The 22,188-nt window shown below is 42.1% G+C and overlaps 5 protein-coding genes across 8 annotated transcripts; 1 reads left to right on the top strand and 4 right to left on the bottom strand.

The window, feature by feature from the left end:
* Positions 1 to 20: 20 nt before the first annotated feature.
* prkar2ab (protein kinase, cAMP-dependent, regulatory, type II, alpha, B) lies at positions 21 to 6,142 on the bottom strand. 3 transcript variants are annotated; one of them, XM_056758000.1, is made up of 10 exons: positions 5,693 to 6,142; positions 5,281 to 5,316; positions 3,897 to 4,039; positions 3,702 to 3,808; positions 3,475 to 3,628; positions 3,259 to 3,360; positions 1,874 to 1,948; positions 1,684 to 1,749; positions 1,474 to 1,612; positions 22 to 1,312 (listed from the first exon to the last, which is right to left on the bottom strand). In XM_056758000.1, the coding sequence occupies exons 1-10, from the start codon at positions 5,949 to 5,951 to the stop codon at positions 1,185 to 1,187; spliced, it is 1,209 nt and encodes a 402-aa protein (XP_056613978.1). In that variant the 5' UTR covers positions 5,952 to 6,142; the 3' UTR covers positions 22 to 1,184. The 3 variants fall into 3 exon arrangements, with proteins under 3 accessions (XP_056613980.1, XP_056613979.1, XP_056613978.1); XM_056758002.1 differs by lacking the exon at positions 1,874 to 1,948 and having other exon boundaries at positions 21 to 1,312; XM_056758001.1 differs by lacking the exon at positions 5,281 to 5,316 and having other exon boundaries at positions 21 to 1,312.
* A 194-nt stretch (positions 6,143 to 6,336) lies between these two features.
* slc25a20 (solute carrier family 25 member 20) lies at positions 6,337 to 10,750 on the bottom strand. Its single transcript, XM_056758008.1, has 9 exons — positions 10,511 to 10,750; positions 10,006 to 10,098; positions 9,799 to 9,926; positions 9,627 to 9,717; positions 9,430 to 9,547; positions 7,687 to 7,759; positions 7,483 to 7,592; positions 7,190 to 7,314; positions 6,337 to 6,762 (listed from the first exon to the last, which is right to left on the bottom strand). The coding sequence occupies exons 1-9, from the start codon at positions 10,610 to 10,612 to the stop codon at positions 6,700 to 6,702; spliced, it is 903 nt and encodes a 300-aa protein (XP_056613986.1). The 5' UTR covers positions 10,613 to 10,750; the 3' UTR covers positions 6,337 to 6,699.
* An 878-nt stretch (positions 10,751 to 11,628) lies between these two features.
* Positions 11,629 to 17,766, bottom strand: LOC130429437 (NCK-interacting protein with SH3 domain-like). Its single transcript, XM_056757998.1, has 13 exons — positions 17,234 to 17,766; positions 16,641 to 16,753; positions 16,390 to 16,570; positions 14,805 to 14,880; positions 14,124 to 14,716; positions 13,874 to 14,044; positions 13,725 to 13,811; positions 13,427 to 13,646; positions 13,225 to 13,353; positions 12,643 to 12,735; positions 12,200 to 12,372; positions 11,896 to 12,112; positions 11,629 to 11,765 (listed from the first exon to the last, which is right to left on the bottom strand). Exons 1-12 carry the CDS (start codon positions 17,405 to 17,407, stop codon positions 11,897 to 11,899), a joined length of 2,226 nt encoding a protein of 741 aa, XP_056613976.1. The 5' UTR covers positions 17,408 to 17,766; the 3' UTR covers positions 11,629 to 11,765; position 11,896.
* ndufaf3 (NADH:ubiquinone oxidoreductase complex assembly factor) lies at positions 16,692 to 19,316 on the top strand. Of its 2 annotated transcripts, none has more exons than XM_056758013.1 (5): positions 16,692 to 16,824; positions 18,491 to 18,689; positions 18,788 to 18,854; positions 18,931 to 19,031; positions 19,128 to 19,316. In XM_056758013.1, exons 1-5 carry the CDS (start codon positions 16,799 to 16,801, stop codon positions 19,215 to 19,217), a joined length of 483 nt encoding a protein of 160 aa, XP_056613991.1. In that variant the 5' UTR covers positions 16,692 to 16,798; the 3' UTR covers positions 19,218 to 19,316. The 2 variants fall into 2 exon arrangements, with proteins under 2 accessions (XP_056613991.1, XP_056613990.1); XM_056758012.1 differs by lacking the exon at positions 16,692 to 16,824 and adding an exon at positions 17,864 to 18,283.
* A 286-nt stretch (positions 19,317 to 19,602) lies between these two features.
* zgc:112334 (uncharacterized protein LOC619199 homolog) lies at positions 19,603 to 21,864 on the bottom strand. The gene is made up of 11 exons (XM_056757999.1): positions 21,765 to 21,864; positions 21,549 to 21,656; positions 21,349 to 21,445; positions 21,119 to 21,253; positions 20,825 to 21,023; positions 20,605 to 20,736; positions 20,427 to 20,526; positions 20,172 to 20,343; positions 19,939 to 20,083; positions 19,812 to 19,866; positions 19,603 to 19,740 (listed from the first exon to the last, which is right to left on the bottom strand). The coding sequence occupies exons 1-11, from the start codon at positions 21,804 to 21,806 to the stop codon at positions 19,603 to 19,605; spliced, it is 1,323 nt and encodes a 440-aa protein (XP_056613977.1). The 5' UTR covers positions 21,807 to 21,864.
* Positions 21,865 to 22,188: the final 324 nt, after the last annotated feature.

The following is a 22,188-nucleotide window of genomic DNA, read 5'->3' as shown; positions in this document are numbered from 1 at the left end:
TCAGCATTAGGGTTTTTTTAAACTGAGGGATTAGCACTTTTCCGTTTGGTAAGAGTTCATATGGGTTCTTGTATTACAAACAATAGATCAAGGCATGTCCTCCTTTTAAAAAACGTAAAAACTGTTCTCTAAGTTTAGGAATGCACTTATTATGGACATCTATGAGGCGAGATGCTTCGGGGGAACATAAATGTGAATTCTGTTTAGCCATCTAGAATCTTGATGTGTTTGAGATCTAGATATGGACTATAATTAAAGTGTCAGGAAGTTAAACGACGTGCAAATATAAGGCTCATTACTACAATTTGGTAACTTAAGTCTTCAGTGCAAATTACATTTTTTTCATCTACTAACAAGCATTGTTTAATACTTTCAGCAAAACAGAAGTCTGCAGGCCAAACTGAATCAGTTTTCACCGCTTTCCACAACCTGCAAAACACTTTTTCAGCACATTTTTCAAATGCACACTACATTCAAACAAAATATTGACACATTTCATGCATTTCTGTTGTAATTGTTTTATCTGGACTATTTTTAGCAGAAAAAGATTTGGTAAAGGTTTATGATCATGATTCACATGAGCAGATGATGTCACTGGACGCTATGGAGGCATTTCTCCTGAAGACTGAAGGTTGGGTTACTGTAGATATTCACACTGTACATCGCCAAAAAATAGTTTTTTTGGTATTAAACATCAAATAATTTAAGTTATTTTCAAGATCTTTTCTTTAGTGGACAACAGACATTTTTTAATGTCCCCTATGCAGTTTTTAAGACTCACTGTCAAACTCAAATTGGTCATGAATCTCATGATACTATACTGCTCCTTTAAAGATTTGTCCAATCAAGTCATCACATTTAAGAACAGAACAGCAGCTTTATGATTTTAGTAAGCCATGGCCAAGCACGCCAAATAAATGTGATCCATGAATCTAAACGCAATGGTTTGTTTGCTGAATGCCCTTCACAGGCCATGTAGTGTCAAAAATTGATCTCAGTTATAGTCATATCACCCATCCCCTTTCATCTGCCACCATTATTTCTTAACCAACAATATCTGTTTCTAATGGTGGTTAACCAATCTGCTTTTCTTTTTTTTACATTGCACTCATGTCATGTTTTAAGTCTTGTGATGATTATAGTTGTGAATTGTGATGTTTGTTCGTAGTAAGTGCTTTACAGGTTTATTCATGTTTGAGATCATCACTGGATCCAAAGAGAGCCACCAGCTGTTGTTCATAGTGAGAAATGTTTCTCTTCAAAATCTCCTGACAGGAACCCAACAGACGCTCAAACGCTTGCACATCAATCACTGACAAAACACAATAACAACAACATTAGTAGTGAAACCAGTAAACAAAGTAAGTCAATTATTTCTACATTCTGAACCTACACAAGATGAACAAATAACATATCGAACACGCGTGTACAAACATCTACACATTCTCAATGGAAATGGCATTAAATATGTACCTAAACATCTGGTTTCTCCTGATGCGTACACAGACGCAGCTCTGGGTTTATTTGTGACAAGCGCCAGCTCTCCGAAATATTGTCCTGCAGTGCAGCGGGCGATCTCCACCTCCTCATTCACCCACCGACCTGCTGCTGTCTACAGACACAAACAACATCACAACTACAGCCAACAACAAGTCCTAACAGCAGCTAAAGACAGGATCTTACTTTGCTTTTTATCATAATTTTAACTTCACCGGACTCCACGATGTAAAAGCAGTCGGCTGTATCACCCTGAGAATCAAAGCAAGAAAACAACCTGATCTCTTTTTTTTTATCATATTTTAATTCCATAAAGCAAACGTGTCAATAGAATAATTATCCAAAAAATTAGAAACAGAACTGAAAAGACACAAACCTGTTTAATGATTTGGTCATTGTTTTTGAAAGATTTCATCTCCAAAACATCAACAAGTTTCATTCGCTCTGATAACTGAGAGGGAGAGAGACAGAAAGAGAGAGTGTGAGAGAGAGAGAGAGAGAGAGAGGGAGAGAGAGAGGGAGAGAGACAGAGAGAGAGAGAGAGAGATATTGTGTGAAAGAGAGAGATTGTGAGAAACAGAGAGATATTGTGTGAAAGAGAGAGATTGTGAGAAAGAGAAAGAAGAGAGAGAAGAGAGAGAGAGAGAGAGAGAGAGAAAGAGAGAGAGAGAGACAGAGAGAAAGAGAGAGACAGAGAGAGAGAGAGAGAGAGAGAGAGAGAAAGAGAGACAGAGAGAGAGAGAGAGAGAGAGATATTGTGAGAAACAGAGAGATATTGTGTGAAAGAGAGAGATTGTGAGAAAGAGAGAGAGTTATTGTGAGAAAGAGAGAGAGATATTGTGAGAAAGAGAGAGAGATAGATATTGTGAGAAACAGAGAGATATTGTGAGAAAGAGAGAGAGAGAGATATTGTGAGAAAGAGAGAGAGAGAGATATTGTGAGAAAGAGAGATATTGTGAGAAACAGAGATATTGTGAGAAAGAGAGAGAGATATTGTGAAAAGAGAAAGAGAGAGAGATATTGTGAGAAAGAGAGAGAGAGAGATATTGTGAGAAAGAGAGATATTGTGAGAAACAGAGATATTGTGAGAAAGAGAGATATTGTGAGAAACAGAGAGAGAGAGAGATATTGTCAGAAAGAGAGATATTGTGAGAAACAGAGAGAGAGAGAGATATTGTGAGAAAGAGAGATATTGTGAGAAACAGAGAGAGAGAGAGATATTGTGAGAAAGAGAGATATTGTGAGAAACAGAGAGAGAGAGAGATATTGTGAGAAAGAGAGATATTGTGAGAAACAGAGATATTGTGAGAAAGAGAGATATTGTGAGAAACAGAGAGAGAGAGAGATATTGTGAGAAAGAGAGAGATATTGTGAGAAAGAGAGAGATTGTGAGAAAGAGAGATATATTGTGAGAAAGAGAGAGATATTGTGAGAAAGAGAGAGATTGTGAGAAAGAGAGAGATATTGTGAGAAAGAGAGAGATATTGTGAGAAAGAGAGAGATTGTGAGAAAGAGAGAGATTGTGAGAAAGAGAGAGATTGTGAGAAAGAGAGATATTGTGAGAAAGAGAGAGATATTGTGAGAAAGAGAGAGATTGTGAGAAAGAGAGAGATTATGAGAAAGAGAGAGATTGTGAGAAAGAGAGAGAGATATTGTGAGAAAGAGAGAGATTGTGAGAAAGAGAGAGATATTGTGAGAAAGAGAGAGAGAGATATTAGTAGATGATGTAAAGGTGAAACAGAAGGTTAGATGTGAACAAACCTGCAGTGATGTGAGGAGCGGCACACTCTCAATGAAACTCTCGTACATCTTTCTCTTCTTGGCGTTCATTTTCACGATGAGTGTGTGAAACGTGGCTCGGTCCTTATAAACCCAAAACACACACACACACACACACATGCGACTGCAGGCTGGTAATGAAGCTCATGTAATGCACATGTTACACGTGTGACTAGGCGTGTGATGGGTCGGTCTTACCAAAGCCCACAGCGCTCCGTCCTGAGTGGACATGATGGTGGCCGCTCGAGGTGTGTTGTACATGAGGGCGAGTTCCCCAAAACTGCCTTTATTATCATACTGACCCACACAGCGACTCACTCCATCCTTCTGTATCACAATATCAAACACGCCCCTAAACAACACAAACACACTTGTGTGACAAACAAATCTAAACTCAACAACAGCACAAGTATTAAAGACTTTACCTTTCGATGACATAAAAGTTATCACCATCATCTCCTTGACTGATGATGCACTCGTGAGGTTTGACCAGCACCTCAAACATGCTGTCCAACACCTCACTAAACTGATCCTAAAACACACACACACACACACTCCTCTCAGATGCCTTTTTTATGATTATTTTGTTTGTGATTGTTTGTTTTCTGTTCACAGTAAACCTTCTGGAGAGATTTGAAGATTAGAATATCTCTGCAGGCGTCCTGAAGTCGACGGTGCTGCTCCTCAGTTTTGTGATGAACAACCACTGACTTCACACCCCCATCATCATCGTCAATATCTGGATTATAAGCTTCTGCACACACTGTACAGTAACACAATTACACAAACACAATCTCAGTTACGACTACTTAACAATTCATTAGCAAAAGATGCAGTTGGTGATTTCTGAGCCCAATGATCATCACTCACTGTCTTCTCCTCATCATAAGTATACATGCCCCCTAATGCTGATGGGCCACGAGAACAAGAGTATTATGGGGTTGTATAGATCCGTCCGACCCGATATACACTACCAGTATGGCAAGCCAAATTAGCTTTTATTCTTTCTCAAAATATTCATTTTTGTCCGTGATTAAATTTTCATTAGCAAAAATGTGAATTCTTGATATCAACAATCACGCGATCACTCGCAGAAATATGTATTCTTGATATCAAAAATTTAATTTCAACATGTAAAAGACGCAATTCTCGATATCTATATTTGCATTTTAACTAGTTAAATTTTACAATAGACTGCCATTCAATTTCAGATTTCCATAATTTATTTCTTACATGTTAAAATCTTTTTTCAGATATCAGAAATGCAATTCTTACTATTAAAAACCATCATTTTGCATATCAACAATTAACTTGTCACTGAAAAATTCCTGATATCAAGAATTAAGTTGAAATGCCCATTCTTGCTATCTGTAAATGAATTTTAACATGTTGTATTTGGTATTTCTGATATCAGGAAATCTGAGAGGAATTGTAGATATCTAAAATTGCTCTCTTACTAGTTACAGTCACATTAGTGATATCACGAATACACATTCTCACTAGTGAAGATGTAATTATTGATATCAGAAATTCGCATTTTAACATGTAGTAATTCAATTGTTGATATCAAGAATATACATTATCACTAGTATCCACACAACTATTGATATCAAAAAATGTTTTTACTAGTAAGAATTGCATTTCTAATATGTGAAATAAGATTTTAACGTATAGAAATTAAGATTAATTATTGATATCAGCCTATAGTGATATTTAACTAGTAAAAATGCAAGTACAGATATCAAGAATTACGGTTCTTTACTAGTGGAAATAAAAATGTTGATTTCAAAAATAGCAATTGTTACTAGTAAAATTTTATTGTTAATATCAAAAAATGTATTACCTGAGAATGATTAAACGCTTATTCGGCTTGCCATATTCCAGCACTATTTGTGCAAACTCACAAACGTCTCTCAAAATAGTTTTAGTATTGATTTAAAATTTCAAGAGTTTCTCAGAAATCACCTATTGCACATTTAAAGATTGAAAGAAAACCTGAATTACCTGAAACTCTTCTGTTACATTTACTGGGCGGAGGCGCTACAGACAGACGACAAAATATGTTCACAGCAACAACAACAACAACAACAACAACAACAACAACAACAACAACAACAACAACAACAACCGGTGGTCTTTAGATTTAGAATCTAAACTGTGATCGTACAGCATCATTTCTTGTTTGATAGCATCTGTGTTTTATTGCGATTATGATGTAATGACGTTATTAGACAGTACACTTAAAACTTTACAGCAAAGTTTGTAATGTGTGTCACACAGAGAATTATGCAAAAGTACTTTTTTTACACTGTAATGATAACAGTGACTGTCACAATGAAGCTAGATTACACATGTACAGACTTCACTGTTATTATCGCTGATGTTATTCTACATTCTTGTTTGACAGTTTCCTCACGTTTAAAGGTGAAGTCCTCTGGGAAATCATCTTCATCCTCCTCTTCGTCGCTCGAGTCTGGGGCGGTGGAATCGCGGTCAAACGCGTCGCCGCGGGTCACCGGAGATCGCCCGAGGGCGCGCGCGGAGCTCCTCCGTTCACGCAGGCGCGTGAAGTACCGAACCGCGAACTCAAGGAGATCTTCAGGTCTCTGCTTCAAAACCTCGAGCGTGAAACCCATCAACAGGTCGGTCAGACCCGCCGGAACCTCCGCACTCATCCCGGCGCGATGGTCAGAGCGCGCGTGTGTGAACGCGCCGCGGTACTGCCGAGCGTTAATGAGGACACGAGCAGATCAATAACCACAAACATGAACCAAACACACAATTCAACATGAAACACAGTTATCATCACACCCGACACAACCGCTACACAACTCGGCACATCATTTCAAACTATAAATCTGCTTCAACTCGAGGGATTATTTTCCCTGCGGGCAGAAACATCGAGCTGCGGAAAATATCGACCGACCTCGATAATATCACGATACACACCGCAGCGGGACACATTTGATTAGGAAACTCTCACAAAGGCTGATAAAGTCAAGTGAAAAAACACTTAAATCAGCTACAGCGAGAACAAAACACACAAACAGAAACATGATATGAAAATCCGCAATATACATTTATTTATGTACATGATGCAGGTGACGTTCATTATTCAACACAATTAAAATAAATCAAACATGCCTGTACACTGTATTTATATACTGACTTCATGAGGTTTGAAGGCAAATAAAAGTGAATGTGTTCCACACGCACATGTGCAGCAGACAGACGCCGGTTTGTGAACTGTTGTGAGAAACATTCAGCTTCCCTGAAGACACAAATCAGTTCACTGCCTGATATTAAGGCACATCCAACAATAACAGATTAAGAATCTAACAAACAAACAAACAAATCAAACAATGAGCTACAGTGTGTACTGTCGATTCACTACAGCGCCTGTTCACAAGTCTTCGGATGATGTCACAGATTAGGAGCCATCCAGTTTAAAAACTTCATAGCCATTTCAAAACCGAGAAAACACGCCTGAGGAGAGAGAGGAAAGAGATATTTATATTTCATTTCATGAGTAAACGGGTGAATCACATTATAATGTAATATTTCACTACAAATTTCGAGAAAACTAAACAATATAAATTAATATAAAAAAAATGATATTTGTTTCAACTACACAATCAATTTTAATGGAATTGAATCAATTAAAGGGACACTTCACCCAAAAATGAACATTCTGTCATCATTAACTCACTCTCAAGTTGTTCCTAACCTCTGTGAACTAAGTTCTTTTTTAACACAAAGGGAGATATTTGGAAGAATGTCCGTAGGCAAACAGATCTTATCCCCCATTTACTGTTTTTTTTGGGTTGAGTGTCCCTTTAATTCAGATGTGAGTATAATTCACTCTCGTGACACCTGTGAGTGTGAGAAAGTAAAGATGGTTTATTGATCATACCGCATTAGCCGGAAACGCTCGGAGCATCACAGCGTTAAAACCTTTATAGAGCGAGCCGATCCCCTCCTCCCGAACCAACTCTCTCAGGACATCCCGGAAACCGTTGGGATATTTACCCTCAGGAGCTGTCAATCAAACACAAAGGCACAAAGTGTTGGAGCGTCCGTGGTCGCTCCAACACTCACTCACTCTCGCTCACTTGCTCGCTCACTCACTCACTCTCGCTCACTTGCACTCTCGCTCACTTGCTCGCTCGCTCACTTGCTCGCTCGCTCGCTCGCTCGCTCACTCACCCGTCTGGAAACGAGACTTCAGGACGTCAGGAGGAATCGCAACAGCCCAGTTAAAGATGCCAGCCATCCCACCAGCAAACAGAACACTGGGAACACTCAACTCTGTGGGACTGAACACACACACACACACACAAGTTACTTTTGATGGTGAATGATCAGTCTGATTTGAATATGAACGAGCACAGGTCATGTGACCTCACTCACCTCTTGCCCTCTGGTGTGAGGATTTTTTTCAGCCACTCGTACGTCATGAAGTACATTCCACTGGCCGGCACATCTGAGACACAATGACAGGTGTCTATCATATTTGTTCTGACCTCAGATCAGCTTTAAAGGAGTGATGAATTAAAAATCACAATTTTGACCCTAACTTTTTTCATTTAAGAGGGTTTGGTATTCACGCAAACATCATGTAAGTGTCAGAACTGAAAAGTCCCTTGTTACTAAGATGACATCTGTTATTGACACCAGGCCCAGCGAATGTCAGGTTCTGGAATGCACCGATCTATGATCACATTGATAGGTTGAACACCACCTCCTCTGGTCCCGCCCACTGGTTTATGACAAAACTGAAGTAACACAGGTGGCGATGAACCAGATAGAGCGAGCAAGCAATAAACAAACATGCCGTTAAAGATAGCTAAATATTTTGACACCCCTGGTTGTGGAAGAACACAGTCGCTGCATAACCTTCCTCCAGATTCAGACATTAGTAATATGGGTTTACAAGTTTATTTTTAGAGACGTTCAGCTCATGTGGGAAAAACATGGAACGTTTGTTTGTTTCATTTCTCAGAGGATTCCTTTGTGAACAAGGCACAGGTCGATACTGGATTTGTGGGGAGTTTAAAATTTAAAAGCAGTGCTGTGCCTTCAATATTGGATCTGATAGGAATGACGCTGCAATCTTATGTAAAACTTTTTGTACTATTCGTCACTGTTGCTTTGTTAGAGATCTCTTGATGTGCCCTGAGCACTATTCACACAAGATTAGTATTACCTGAGGACCTCTTGTCATTTTTATTAATTGCAGAGGTTGTCTGTGATCTTAATCCTGTGAGAATCTGCATCTCTGCGATTCGGTGGGCTCATATATCATTTTTCAAGGTTTTATTCACCGTTTGTGAATAATTGGGGCTGTTTTGAAGTGTTTGGGGTGCTGGGTTATATCCATAAGTTACCGGGAGTCTCCCGTTTGTTTATTTATCATGGAAACTCTCGTAACATTTGAGACCCACGATCGCAGTGATCTTTTGTCCGGTCTCAAATGCTGACAGGTACCGTCATATATCATTAACACAAAACAACTATAGGCCATACAAACTATACACAAACCCTTGCCATCACATCGAGAAATTAGTCAGTAAATTTAAGTAAAATCATCCCGTGTGATTGTGTCACATGAAATACTGATGTGTGGAGGTAATTTATAAATCACATGAGGTCTCCAGATAAAACTCTGAATGGTTCTAATGTGTAACCTAACGTTACGTCTCCAACAAATTCACAGAAGGCTCCAACTACACAAACTGTTATCCAATCAAAGTAGTGGGCGTTTACTTCCAAGTGTCTTTAATGCGGCACTGCCATTAAATCTGAGCGTTTGCAGAGCTGGCCTCCAAACCCGTGTAGAAAATATTGTACTACTTGTTGAGTTTTTGGATGTAAAAATCACACGAGCGTCATAAGTAGACCTCATATAACAGTATTAAACAATAAACAAGCACAGTTCATCACACCTTTAAGAGAGCTCAGATCAGGTGTTTACTTCTAGTGTCAAGCCAAGACAGTTTTAGCTTTACTTTAGAAAAAGAAGGTTTCTGAGAGCGAGGAAGATCTGGTGTGTGGATCTGAATGTGTCTGGCAGATGAGTTTCTTGTCTCAGTAAAGCAGAAGTGTTATAATATGATAAAGTCTGTAATGTGCAGTGTGAACTCTGATCTGCACCTCTCATGAGCGTCAGCGCTGTTCCTTTATAAATGCCACGGATGCCGTTTTCTCTGTACAGCTGTTTGACACAATCCATTGGCCCGGCATATTTCACCTTACCCGACGCAGCCTGGATCTAAACACACACACACACACACACACTTTGAGGTAAAATGTCACTACAGCGTTTGTGGAGCGTGTGGATTTAGTTTTACCTGCAGCAAACATTTGATTCTCTCTCCTGGAGCCATGATGGCCGTCGTGAACACACCTGACAGCATTCCTGCTGCAAACAACTGTGGATATCTGAAACACACACGCAGGTCTAAGAAACAACAGCTCGCTGGTGTTAAACACCTTGTGACTTTCATTTCTTCAGTGTCTCACGTCAGAATGTCGTCTGGTGTTTTCTGCTGAAGCATCTTGCCGAGTCCAAAGCCAAAGAAACACACAGCAAACATGGGCGTGACGCCGATGATAGGAGCCGCCATGCCCTTATACAGACCCCGGACCCCCTGACAGACAGACAGACAGACAGACAGATTCAGACCCATGTCTCAGTGGAATTGTGGTGGTCTGGAAATAAACTCTCACCTCTTTTGCCAGAGTTTTCTTAAAGCAGTCAAAAGTGCCTTTATAAAAGAGAACTTCACCTGGACGAGCCTTCGGCTGCGTCTGCAGACGCACCTGCGCAGACAACATCACATCACTGAAGACAATTCACTGAATACTGAACATGTAACCCAGTCATTACAGGGACGGTACGAATCTTTTGTAGTGACATTAATAAATGACCCTCAAAAACAAACTGTGACCGGTGTGAAAGACGAAAAAACACATCTGGGTCAAAGGTTACAGGTTCAGATTACAAATTGCACAAAAACAGAACAAAACACACACACACACACACACACACACACACACACACACACAAACACACGGTTATAGCTCTGTTATAAACACACATTAATGTTCTTCAATGAGCAGAAATCAATGGCCGTCGTATGACGAACAACATGAACTTATTTACTACATATGTTCAGTCACAACAATAATAAAAACAATCATAACAACAATAATAATAATAACTGAATGTTACTTTAATAGTGTCCAGCGGGTGTCCAGCAAACACTAAACAAACTCCCCCGAAACCACCAGCGAAGAAATTCTTCATGGGACTGATCGGCTGCTGCTTCGACATGATTGAGTCCGATCTCGTCTGATTATCTTTTATATCAGACTCTTGAATTCCAGTTGTTTCAAAGGTCCTCGGGTTGACAGCAGCGTCTCCTTCTCGCTCTCACCGCGACCTTTCACCCACATTCTCACCCGGAACTATTTCACTGATGCTCATAGAAATGAATCAGCGCAATGCAGAGCAAGTCTCCGCACTCCACGCTCATATTTGCACCGCCTCGGATTACAAGAAGATCAATTCATTTTTTTTTTAAATATGGAAATGTAGATACATGTTTAATCGCGGACTGCTGCAACAACAAAACAGCATATTTACGGCCAACATTAAATCTCATATCAACTAGAGTTTAAACTTTCTTGATTCCGTCAGACTGTGTCGATTGATGATTGGTTTACTTAACTGGAAGGCGGGACTATCTTTGTTTAAGCGGCCATTTTCAGCGTTACACTTTCCGTTATTCAGAGTACTAGCAGTGACAGTGCCTGACATGATCAAGATTCAAGGTTTCCCGTGTCATATAAACAGTCATTAGAGTATTCACGCGTGAAAACTAAAGCGAAAATACTGAAGATTATTTAGATTTAAACAGAATGATTTTATAATGTAAACGTGATAAGATTTGAGAGTCTCACCTTTAACCACCCGGGTAGCAACACGGAATAACGGAACAGAAAACCCTGCCGAAAAAAAACGTAAATCGTAGTTGGGTTAAAGTTAATTGTCCTCAAAGTTATTTCGCTTAATATTGGAGGTTTAATATTCATTGACTAATAAGGACACAGACTCTTATTTAAGGTGCATTAGGATGGCAACATTTTATTAATTTTTCAACGTTAAGAAAATATTTTTCTTTATATAAGTTTTCTTTGTAGAACAAAACCTTGTAAGGGGAAAATAGATATTTTAAACGGTTTATAATCTACATCAAATGTTATAGAACACAGAAAGACAGAAGTGTGTGTGAAAAGTTTTTTTTAATACTGATAAACTCTGTTAATGTTTCTGATGTGTGTGTGTGTGTGTTTTACTGTCAGTGTTCAGATGTGAACAGAACAGAAATATTACAGAACATCAGACAGTGAGTGTTGTGATGTGTGAAGAGGTAGAGTCATAAAACACGATGGATGGCTTTGGCAACTACAGACGATTTTTTCCCCTGTTGATAATCATTGAAGCAGGTTAGTGAAGCTCATGTGTTCAGAGTATTGAGATGATGATGATGATTTTATTTTCTTATACATGATCAATAGAATGATGTTTTCAGCTAAACAATGTCATGCACTAACATCAGTTTGTACAGATCTGAGGGAATTCTTTATAGATCTGCTGCACGATGAGTTTATCCATCTGTCTGCTGGAACCCTCGTCCACACAACCGGAGTCATCCTCCTCTCCCAGAATCCTTTGCAGCACTGCCTGTAGGTCACACAGCCGATGCTGATGGTCCAGATAATCCGTCGAACGCATAATAGCGTGCATGAGAGACAGATACTCCATACGCATCTGACGCACACACACAAACTTTCAGTCTCAACACAATCACTATGTTTTGTATTGTTTGGAGTTTAACAAGTGTGCATGTTGTCTCACTTTATCACCGGGCGACAGGTCTGAGATCTGTCTCACTGCGATGTCAATCATCACCATCAGATCTGTGCGGTAGAAAATGTCTGCAGTGTCTCGACTGGACAACACGTCCTGCAGAAACTTCAGCACAGCGTGAGGAGCGGTGGGAGAGTGTGTGAACACACACACAGGATCCTCTACACACACACACACACACACACACCAGCAGTTAATATAGTTGAAGTACCTCAAAATGCCCAAATGTGAGGACAGTCATGAACCTGTAAACCAGAGATCTGTGACCCTGCTCCTGGAGAGCTACTGTCCATCCCTGCAGCACACCTGCCTCTAACTAAACACCCAGATGTGTTTGTTTGGGGTGGAGCTGAAATCTTCAGAACAGTATCTGACCAGGAACAGTGTTGTAGACTCTAAACTGTGTACACGAGTGTGTGTGTGGGTGTCACCTCCTCTGTTGAGTAACAGCAGAATTTTCTCTGGGAGAATCTTCACATTGTGTCTCTTGATCAGCGCTTGCATGACAATATTACTCTCTGGTACTGCAAACACAAACACACACACACAGAGGTTTAACACTGACACGAAACTGAGCTTTAGATTTTAATCTCACACTCCTGAGATGATCTGTGTGCGAGTTTCAACAGGTAGTGGTCTAGCTTTTGTTGAAACCAGTAACTTTGTATTGACACCTAATGTATTATGGCTCCTGTATGAACTATCGCTTGTTGCTCCTAAACTCTCTGTAAGTCACTTTGGATAAAAGCGTCTGCTAAATGACTAAATGTAAATGAGTGTGTGTGTATGTTCGTGTGAATATGTGCCTGTGTTGTGTGTGTGCGAGTATGTGTGTGTGCAAGTGTGTGCCAGTATGTGTTTGTGTGCCAGTATGTGTTTGTGTGTGTGTGTATGTGTGTGTGTGTATGTGTGTATGTGTGCGTGTGTGTTTGTAAATGTGTGTGTGAGGGTTTGTGTTTGTTTTTGTCTGTGCGACTATGCGTGTGTGTGTGTGTGTGTGTGTGTGTGTGTACCGCTCAAGTGGAGGTTGAAGGCCAGCAGGAGGTTGATGAAGAGGTCGGGCAGCTGCTCTGTGGGGTCAGAGGTCAATCCGTCCTCAATCACGTCCAACAGGAACTGCAGGAGACTTGCGTCCAGATGATCTGAGACAGACGGACAGAACTCAACCTCACACGACACGACGTTCAGTCTCTCACAAACGTCTCAGAGTCTCACCGTAGTGATGCAGCGGGACCTGTTCACCCGTGGAGAAGATCATGGCCATCAGCAGCGCGCTGTAACACATCTTGTCGTGCTCGCTGGTGTCGTTCTGCAGGTCGCGCGCCAGCTCCATCGCCAACACTGAGTTCAGGAGGGTGGAGATGAGCGCCGCGTCCAGACCGCACATGACACCAAAGACCTTGAGCAGCAGCAGGCGCAGGGACACGCGATTCTCCTGAGACATCACACACGCACACGTGAACACACCTCCTAACACACTATGATGACATCAGCAGACACGTCACATGCTCACCATCTGATAGTAGGACACCAGCGACAGAACCGGCTCGAACTGGTTCACTCGACACATCTTCTTACACACCTCAGGATCAGCATCCGTCTGAGAGACACACAGCAGGTGAGCATGATGATGATGATGAGGTGTGTGTGTGCACGTCTCACCAGTATCTGCAGTAACTCCTCCAGGTAACATGCGATGAGCGCGTAATCTTCATGCAGAGCCCAGCTGCGCTGCTGCGCGTCGTCACGGTGACGGGCCAGATCGCTGAAGATGACCTGCAGCCGCTGCTCGTCGTGAGACACCTGCCCGAGCGGCAGCGCTGAACTCACATCCTGTCGGTCAAACACACACATGTGCACGTGAAGACATGTGACACGGGACCACAGAACCTGAACTCTGAGCATCACTCACCTTACTCTCCACCAGTGACATCAGAACACGCTCCAGATCACTCGACGACTTTGGCAGAACGCCCTGCAGGTGACCCACTACCACACCCACGGCGACCCTCGACAGGTCGTAACTAAGACTCGTGTTCTTCCGCACCAATTCAATCAGCTCCGGTCCGATCGTCATGGGAACATCAGAGGACTGGGAGGGGCTGCCAGGGGGGCTGAGAGAAACAGGAGGTTGGGCAACCGGCCACTTGGCCTCATTCTGGGGATCAGCGGTGGGCTGCCATTTCATTGGCCGAGGTGCCGGCCTTTTTTCAGAAGGATCCGGAGTAGGGGATTGACCGGATGGGGGCGGGGCCTGTGAGCTGATTGGCTGAGATGCCGGACTGTTATAAGAAGCATCTTGCTGGGATATTGGAGATGAGGATTGGTCAGCTGCAGGAGGGGGCGGAGCCTTGCCTCGCTTCGGGACAGGAGGAGGTGTACTACTGACACTGGGAAGACTGACGTCTGAGGACATCACAGAGTCTAAAGAGGCGGAGCTGATAGATGGAGGAACAGCACTGTGGGTGGAGCTTGGGGAGGAAACTCTTGATGACACTTCTGGCTCTGGAGAGAAAGAGAGAAAGAGCGAGAGAGTATGTAAAGTAATGTGTGTGTTTGCTAAATGCAGGTAAATATATACACACACACACACCTCTGGGTTCCTGCTGTCTGTGTTTCTCTGGAGGAGGCGGAGTTACAGGTGCAGCTCTGCGAGGATGAGGGGGAACCTGAGGCAGAAACACAACATCAGCACGCACACTAGGGGTGGGCGATCTAGAAAAAAAATTCAAATCACGATTTTTTCAAGATAGATCACGATTCACGATTTTATCACGGTTCTTCTTCAAGTTGGTTTTAAGACTATTTTGCAAATTAAAGGGGCTTCAATACAGCCAAACTAAGTCCCCATATAAAAATATACTCTTTACCATTTATATTTTGAAGAATATTTTAATCAAGTTAATATTTAATGCAAGTGCAAGACCATAAATCAGCTGTTAGAAAAAACTTTACATTTTGAATTTTGTTTTTCATCTTGTTGCGGCACTCGGAGTAAAGCTGTGGAATGGGCGTGGAGGATAAATATTTTTGGCTGGGTATTTCGTAACGTGGGTCTACGACTTTGAGCAGTTTTTTAAAGCCCTCATTTTCCACAGTCTTTATGGGAATCATGTCTTTGTCCAGGTAAAATGCGACCGCGTCAGTGACATCTTTCCAGCGCTTGTTCATTCTGTCATACGGATACGGAGTTCCTTTCTCAAATGGTTCTTTCGCTAAAGTCGTTGTTTAAGCCTTTTAGTTTCTGTATGCTTGGTTGTACCTGATTTACTCGCGTGGGATCCCTTTATAATTTGACTGTCGGCATACTCTTTCAGTCCCTTTTATTTTGAGGTGGTTAAAAAGGTTCGTTGTGTTGCCTTACGACGCTCGAATCTTATCATTGCCACATTTGCAAATATCTGTTGTTTGGGCCGTGTCAGTTGGGGAAAACCCAAACCATTTCATTATTACTGATGGAGAATTTTTTTTAGGGACCAAGTCCTCCGTGTTTCCCTCCATCTTCACTGACCGCGTCACTTAATCTTACTGAATTCACAAGCAACGTATACGAGCTTGTTAACATGGCCCAATCTATCGCAAGTATGTGGACGAATTCTATAGAACACTACTATATATGACGATTTAACGATTTTCCCGAAAAAGTGGATCGTGCAGTCATTTTAATCGTTCGCGATCGAATATCGTCATATCGCACACCCCTAACGCACACACATGTATACACGCACGCACAGAGACACACACACACATACATACACACTGACGTACACACGCATACACACTGACGCACAGAAACACACACACACACACACACACTGACGCACACACACACTGACGAACACACACACTGACGCACACACACACTGACGCACACACGCATACACATTGATGCACAGAAACACACACACTTACACACGCAAACACAAACACACACACACACTGACGCACACACACACTGACGCACACATACACTGACGCACACACACACTGACGCACACACGCATACACACTGACGCACAGAAACACACACACACACACACACTGACGCACACACACACTGACGCACACACACACTGACGCGCACACACCCACGGACACACACACTGACGCTCACACACTTACGTGCACACACACACACATCCATCTATGCACACAAACACATACACGCACACACACACCTGATAGAGTTCAGCTTCTCTCTCTGTGTTCTGACAGCTGTGAGCTCGACTCAAACCGTTGGGCGGCAGCGGCGTGCGGCTCAGAGACATCTCACTGGAGGATGATGGGAGTTTCTGCTTGTGATCGGATGAAGTTGGGCTTCTTCGGGACAGCGTCTCTTTCCTGTGATGGATCAACTTCCTGTGGAGTGTATTACTGTGTGAATGTTGTACTGATGTGTGTGTGTGTGTGAGTGTGTGTGTGTACTCACTGCAGGACGTCTCTCTGCTCCAGGTTATATTTTCCTCCGTTTGTCATGGCCACATTGTGAATGGACTCAATGGCTCGATCGATAGACTGCAGAACCTCATCGTGCTCAGGAGCCTTCAAACACACACATCACAATCACTCGCTATACACTATAGACTGATGTGTGTATCCATGCGTGTATATGGGTAGGTAACAAATATATTGTAAATGTGTTCTGTAGTGTGACAGGAAAACAAACTGTTAACAATATATTATTTTATAGGATTAATATTTAAAACAGCAGAGATTTCGTTTTTTTAATAAATGAGCCTATATGTGTGTGTGTGTGTGTGTGTGTGTGTGTGTGTGTGTGTGTGTGTGTGTGTGTGTGTGTGCATATAGTGACTTAAGACATGACATGGAAATGTATGCGTGTTTCACTGGTATTATATATGGCGCAGAGAGATGTCTATATATATAGTGTCTCAGTTGTTCTCTATACATTACAAGTATTGTGTAATATATGTGTGTGTGTGTAGTGTTAAATTCTGACGTACTGATGTATATATATATATATATATGTGTCTCTCTCAGTGTGTATATATAGTGTCTCACCTCTATCTTCTCTATATATGACGCAGGGATGTATCCCGTCTCGCCGGAGCTGCAGCGCGTCGCGAGCCACCAGTGCGCGCTGCTGCGCTCGAGGATGAAAAAAGATTCGCCCGCGGGGAAGCGCAGCGCGTTCCGCTCCGCAGAGCTGAAGGCAAACAGAGAGCGATACATCATCCAGAACGCAGACGCGTTTGTCTCGCGTTATTGCTCAATCTGAGTAGAGTTAACAACATATAAAACAGAAGCATTATATGTTCAGTTTATGTGAACGCGCGGGCCGTGCGCAGCAGCAGTTCTTGTCCCGTAAACAGCCACTGCCGCGGCCGCGCGCAAGATCAACGGATCGCACGTCGCGCGCCCGCCCGGCAGGATAATAAATCGAGCGCAGAATTATTTTGGCGCAAGATACCATTGATTCTAAGAGTACATTATTCTGGTACAACTTTTTATTTAACTTGGTTAATAGCAATATAAAAAACAAATGAGACTATTTTATTTTAATGTATGTACTTAATTTTTTACCCCGGACATAACTTGGGGTATAAATGTGAAACGAATAACAATTGTTATTCGTTTCACATTTATACCCCAAGTTAAATTTTTATGTAATTGTTTATTTTTAATTATTATAATTTTTGCTATTGTTGTGAGTTGTATATGTTTGTACAAATGTTGTACTCTTCTGTACTATAATAATAATAATAATTTAAAAAAACAAATCGAGCCCAGAACAACTGTCAAAAGTCGCATAAGCAGAAAGTACTTCAGCTTAAAATACATGATCTTAAATACATCAAAAAGAGTTCTGTCTGTGTGCGCGCGTGGGTTAAGAGAAATCTTTCTAGAAACAAGCATAGCAATACATTGATATTTAAACGAACCTGTGAAATATTTAAAGAACACAAACGTCAACATGTGACCGAGAAGCGCGTGCATGTGTCTGACACCGTGCTTGAGTTCCGGTGTCATGGCCGCGACGGTCTGCGCGAGGTTACCGGGATGCGTTCACGGACTGCGGCTCTGCTCGAGATATCTGCCGGTTCTGACCCGGTAAATGTGTTCTGATCATATGTGTGCTTCACAGTTCACACTACATTTACCTGATAATTATTGCATACCTGCAACTAGTACATCAAACAGTCACGATAATCAAACATGATGAGGTCTTAAATTAATGATGATCTCTGAACTTGATTATATTATTGTAAAACAGTGTGATGTGGTGTATATTCAGTGAATGTGTTTATTTCCTGACAGGAGCGGTCCGGTTCGGCACCACAGACTTGGTCCTGCAGATGATGAGATGTACCACAGGACCACAGTATCGGTGATGCAGAAAGAAGAGCAGACTGGAGGAGCCGTCATCTACAGCTACAGCCCACAAGGATTCAACATCAACGGCAACAAAGTGTTTGGACCCTGTGCCATCCTGCCACCCGCCATCCTGCAGTGGAACGTAAGAAACAGTCCAAGGAACTCACAGCTTCATGTCATGTGTGTGTGTTGCATGTGTTTTGTGTGTGACATGTGTGTTCATGTGTGCGTGTTTTACAGGTAGGTTGTCACACAGACATCACAGAGGAGAGTTTGTCTCTTTTCCATCTGATCGAGCCGCCAATCGGTAATACATCTAAACTACTATACTGGTTTTTTGTACTTCATTGTGTAGTATTGTAAGTTTGTGCGTTTTTGTGCAGAGATTCTGGTTTTGGGCACAGGAGCTCGTACTGAACGTCTGGATACTAATGTAGTGAATTTCCTCAGAAAGAAAGGCATCTCTGTGGAGGTTCAGGACACAGTACGTTCTCTCTCTCTCTCTCTCTCTCTCTCTTTATTTACTCTTAAAACCAGTGTTGTGTTATATCTGATGAATGCGTAACGTTTGTCCTGACAGCCGAATGCATGCGCCACATTCAACTTCCTGTCGAGTGAGAGACGCATCGCAGCGGCCGGTTTGATCCCTCCTCCTGCACAGACGGAATAACTACACATTTGATTTATTCTTCATTATGTGTTATTATTTATATTTGTTGTGTTGTTAAAATGATCAATTCAGTGTGTAGTGAGAGATTAAAGGTATTAAAACAAACGCAGTTGTGAGTCTGAATGTGTCCATCATCTGACCTCTATGATATAAGCCTTTAATCTGTCTTTATACACACACACACACACAAATGTGAAGATCATCAGATGTTTATTAGAACGCAAGCTCCGCCTCTCTACCACAATAACAACACAAATAATCTAGATTCAGACTTCAGATCTTAACTGCAGAACTTTATCTGAACTAGAGAAATAACCCGTTCGATAAATGCCAAAAATCTAGATGTGACATTACTGATGGAGTGGACACGCTGCATGTTGTTCTTCTACTCGTCCGAGTCCACATCTTCTCTGGGCTCTCTAAAGATCAACTCTGAGCCTGTGATGCGTCGGTACAGATCCATGATGTCATCAGTCTCCGTCTGGAAGTGTGTCGCTGGATCATAAGATCTGGAGATGAAGATCTAGACAAGAACATGAGTCAAAAAACCTATGAATGATGAAGAGCATCACGTGATGTGTGTGTGTGTTGTACCTGACTCCTGCGTCCGTCGTCTATGGGCACCATCACATTACTGATGGACATGAACCTGCGGATGGAACACATGATGAGCGTGTGACACACGGATGAAGACACAGCTGATCTCACATCTGTTTCTCACTTCTGTATAATGGGCTCGAGCAGGCTCAGAGCGGGCTGAACCTCTTTCTCTGGGTTACTGCTCTCCATCAGCGTGCTCACGACAGCAATGTACTTCCCTTCTGACGCCACATTGTGAGAGTATGACATCATACATATGTAGATATCTGTTTGCACAAACACACACACACACATGATTAAACACCTGTGCTGCTGAAGTGTATGAAATCAGCAAGTCTGATGGAAATGTGCGACCTGACTTTCTGTTCAGATGTGTTTGTGGGATGATGATCTGACATGAGGTGGCATCATGGGTGTTTTTGATTGGGTGGTTGAGCAGACAGATGACTCGTATGACCCGGCCCACTTTCTTCACCCGCTCGGGCATGTAGCTAGGGTCACAGATGAGCTGCTTACAGCGGAAGACCTTGATCACACGAGGACATCACATCATCAACATCATCGTCGTGAACAGCGACCTTATTCATTGATTTGTGTGTCGGGACTAACCTCTCCCTCTGATTTCACCGCCGTCACTCGCCCGCCCTCCATTATGATGTCATCCACACGTCTGTTCAGCATGCAGCGGTTTCCATAGACGGCGCTGAGCCTGCAGAACAACACGCTTCTGTCACGTTCACATCACGTTCTGTGCATGTCACTGTCATCACCAGTCATGCGGCATTACCTGACGAAGCCCTGCGGCAGCTCGCCCAGACCGAACACGGGGTAGAGAAACGGGCTGAGGCCGTAGCGGGAGAGAGACTCGGAGTAAAGCTTAATGCGATTAATGGTGGACACGCACGGCTGCTCCAGATAACTGCACACACAACAACACACATCTATAGATTCATCTCTGTGGCGATTGGTCCACCGTGTCACATGTGTATGAACAGCGCGTTTCTTACTCATCATCGCTGTGAAGAGCCAGCGCGTGACCTGTGACCTCGATGATATCAGCACCCAGGTCAAAGTGCCGGAAGACTTCCCTCATGGTGGTTCTGTGAGGGTCCATGTCGTGATGACTTCGTGGATCGTTCGCATCAAAGTTCAGGATGAATGACAGAAACTTCCTGAATCTGCGCTTGTCAAACATGCCCATCAAATCTAAAACACACACACACACGTTTGAAAAAAGTGTTGTGTAGATTTGTAAATGTGCAGTAGATTGTGTATTTGTCGATTGTGTGTGTGTGTGTTACCTGAAGTCTGAGTGTCTGTCTCAGTACAGGGAACTTTGTGAATTTTCCCCCCCTTGTACACAAAACTTCCTTCCACCACCTTAAAGTCCAGATAACGCGTCACCTCTGTGTACAGCAATATCTTCACCAACTGACCTGAAACCACAGTTTACACTCATTTACAACACACACAAACACACACACACACACACACAATGCTGTGTGAACGTGGACACGCTCTCTGTTCTCACCGCTAGCCAGAAGAAATTTGGGCGTCAGATCAACATTCCACTCTTTTCCACATCCAAGAGATTTAGCTGGAGCGGGAACCTGGAACTTCTTATAGAGCTGCACCCAGAGAAAAGATCATGTTATGAATAACATCTGTGTGTGTGTGTGTGTGTGTGTGTTGTGTGTGTGTGTGTGTGTGTGCACGTGTGTGTGCTATGACCTCTTCTAGAGGTGAAATCGAGGCACTTTCTCCTCCGTAATAGGAGTTGGAGTCGATATGAAGAACCTTCTTTCCACTTACAGACATGAGTCCAGATAAAACACATTCCTATAAGAGTGGGATCATCACTGTATACACACAATATGTCACAGTAATAAAGAATAAAGTCCAAATAACTCACTGTAGTATGTGTCACAATGTTCAGACATTTCTTACCTTCAATCCGGTTCCTAAAACAATCACATCAAACTCAGACATTGTGAAAGAAACTGTCAGTCTGTGGAGTTAAGCCGTCGGTCTCAGATCTCAGTGTGTGTGATTACTCATCATCCTTCTGTCATAATCTTCTCACTGTCATGTCAATAACACAATCTGTCTGTCTGAGATAGGATCCGTGGCCACAAACATGTGATACATTCAGTCAAAGAACATCAAAAAACAAATGAATTGATTAGAAAATAAATACTATTATGCATTTCAGATCATTAAAAACATTGGTCAGAAGTGACCAGTCAAAATTAAAAGTCTTTTTTCTTTTTAAACATTGAATCTAATAACATGTATATTTGACTTGTCAAAATGTGTCAATTTCATTTTTTTATTTTTTTGTGTACATTTTTATAACAGGACTGAGTTTAAG

Source organism: Triplophysa dalaica, chromosome 10 (genome assembly GCF_015846415.1).
Source record: "Triplophysa dalaica isolate WHDGS20190420 chromosome 10, ASM1584641v1, whole genome shotgun sequence".
Lineage (NCBI taxonomy): Eukaryota > Metazoa > Chordata > Actinopteri > Cypriniformes > Nemacheilidae > Triplophysa > Triplophysa dalaica.
The sequence above is the reverse complement of the archived record's forward strand: the minus strand, read 5'-3'. Positions and strand labels throughout refer to the sequence as shown.

Coding starts and splice junctions, on each gene's coding strand:
- prkar2ab (XM_056758000.1), bottom strand. CDS start 5,951: ATGAGTGCGGAGGTTCCGGCGGGTCTGACCGACCTGTTGATGGGTTTC. Junction 3,629..3,701: donor AACTTTTATGTCATCGAAAG/GTAAAGTCTTTA, acceptor TGTGTTGTTTAG/GGGCGTGTTTGATATTGTGA. Junction 1,313..1,473: donor AGGAGAAACCAGATGTTTAG/GTACATATTTAA, acceptor GTGTTTTGTCAG/TGATTGATGTGCAAGCGTTT.
- slc25a20 (XM_056758008.1), bottom strand. CDS start 10,612: ATGTCGAAGCAGCAGCCGATCAGTCCCATGAAGAATTTCTTCGCTGGT. Junction 9,718..9,798: donor ACACCAGACGACATTCTGAC/GTGAGACACTGA, acceptor TGTGTGTTTCAG/ATATCCACAGTTGTTTGCAG. Junction 7,760..9,429: donor AGCGCTGACGCTCATGAGAG/GTGCAGATCAGA, acceptor ATTGTGTCTCAG/ATGTGCCGGCCAGTGGAATG.
- LOC130429437 (XM_056757998.1), bottom strand. CDS start 17,407: ATGATGTATCGCTCTCTGTTTGCCTTCAGCTCTGCGGAGCGGAACGCG. Junction 14,881..16,389: donor GAGAAGCTGAACTCTATCAG/GTGTGTGTGTGC, acceptor TTTCTGCCTCAG/GTTCCCCCTCATCCTCGCAG. Junction 12,373..12,642: donor GCTGTTACTCAACAGAGGAG/GTGACACCCACA, acceptor GTGTGTGTGTAG/AGGATCCTGTGTGTGTGTTC.
- ndufaf3 (XM_056758012.1), top strand. CDS start 18,168: ATGTGTCTGACACCGTGCTTGAGTTCCGGTGTCATGGCCGCGACGGTC. Junction 18,284..18,490: donor TATCTGCCGGTTCTGACCCG/GTAAATGTGTTC, acceptor ATTTCCTGACAG/GAGCGGTCCGGTTCGGCACC. Junction 18,855..18,930: donor TCTGATCGAGCCGCCAATCG/GTAATACATCTA, acceptor GTTTTTGTGCAG/AGATTCTGGTTTTGGGCACA.
- zgc:112334 (XM_056757999.1), bottom strand. CDS start 21,806: ATGTCTGAGTTTGATGTGATTGTTTTAGGAACCGGATTGAAG. Junction 21,254..21,348: donor CAAATTTCTTCTGGCTAGCG/GTGAGAACAGAG, acceptor CTGTGGTTTCAG/GTCAGTTGGTGAAGATATTG. Junction 19,867..19,938: donor CTCGAGCCCATTATACAGAA/GTGAGAAACAGA, acceptor TTCCATCCGCAG/GTTCATGTCCATCAGTAATG.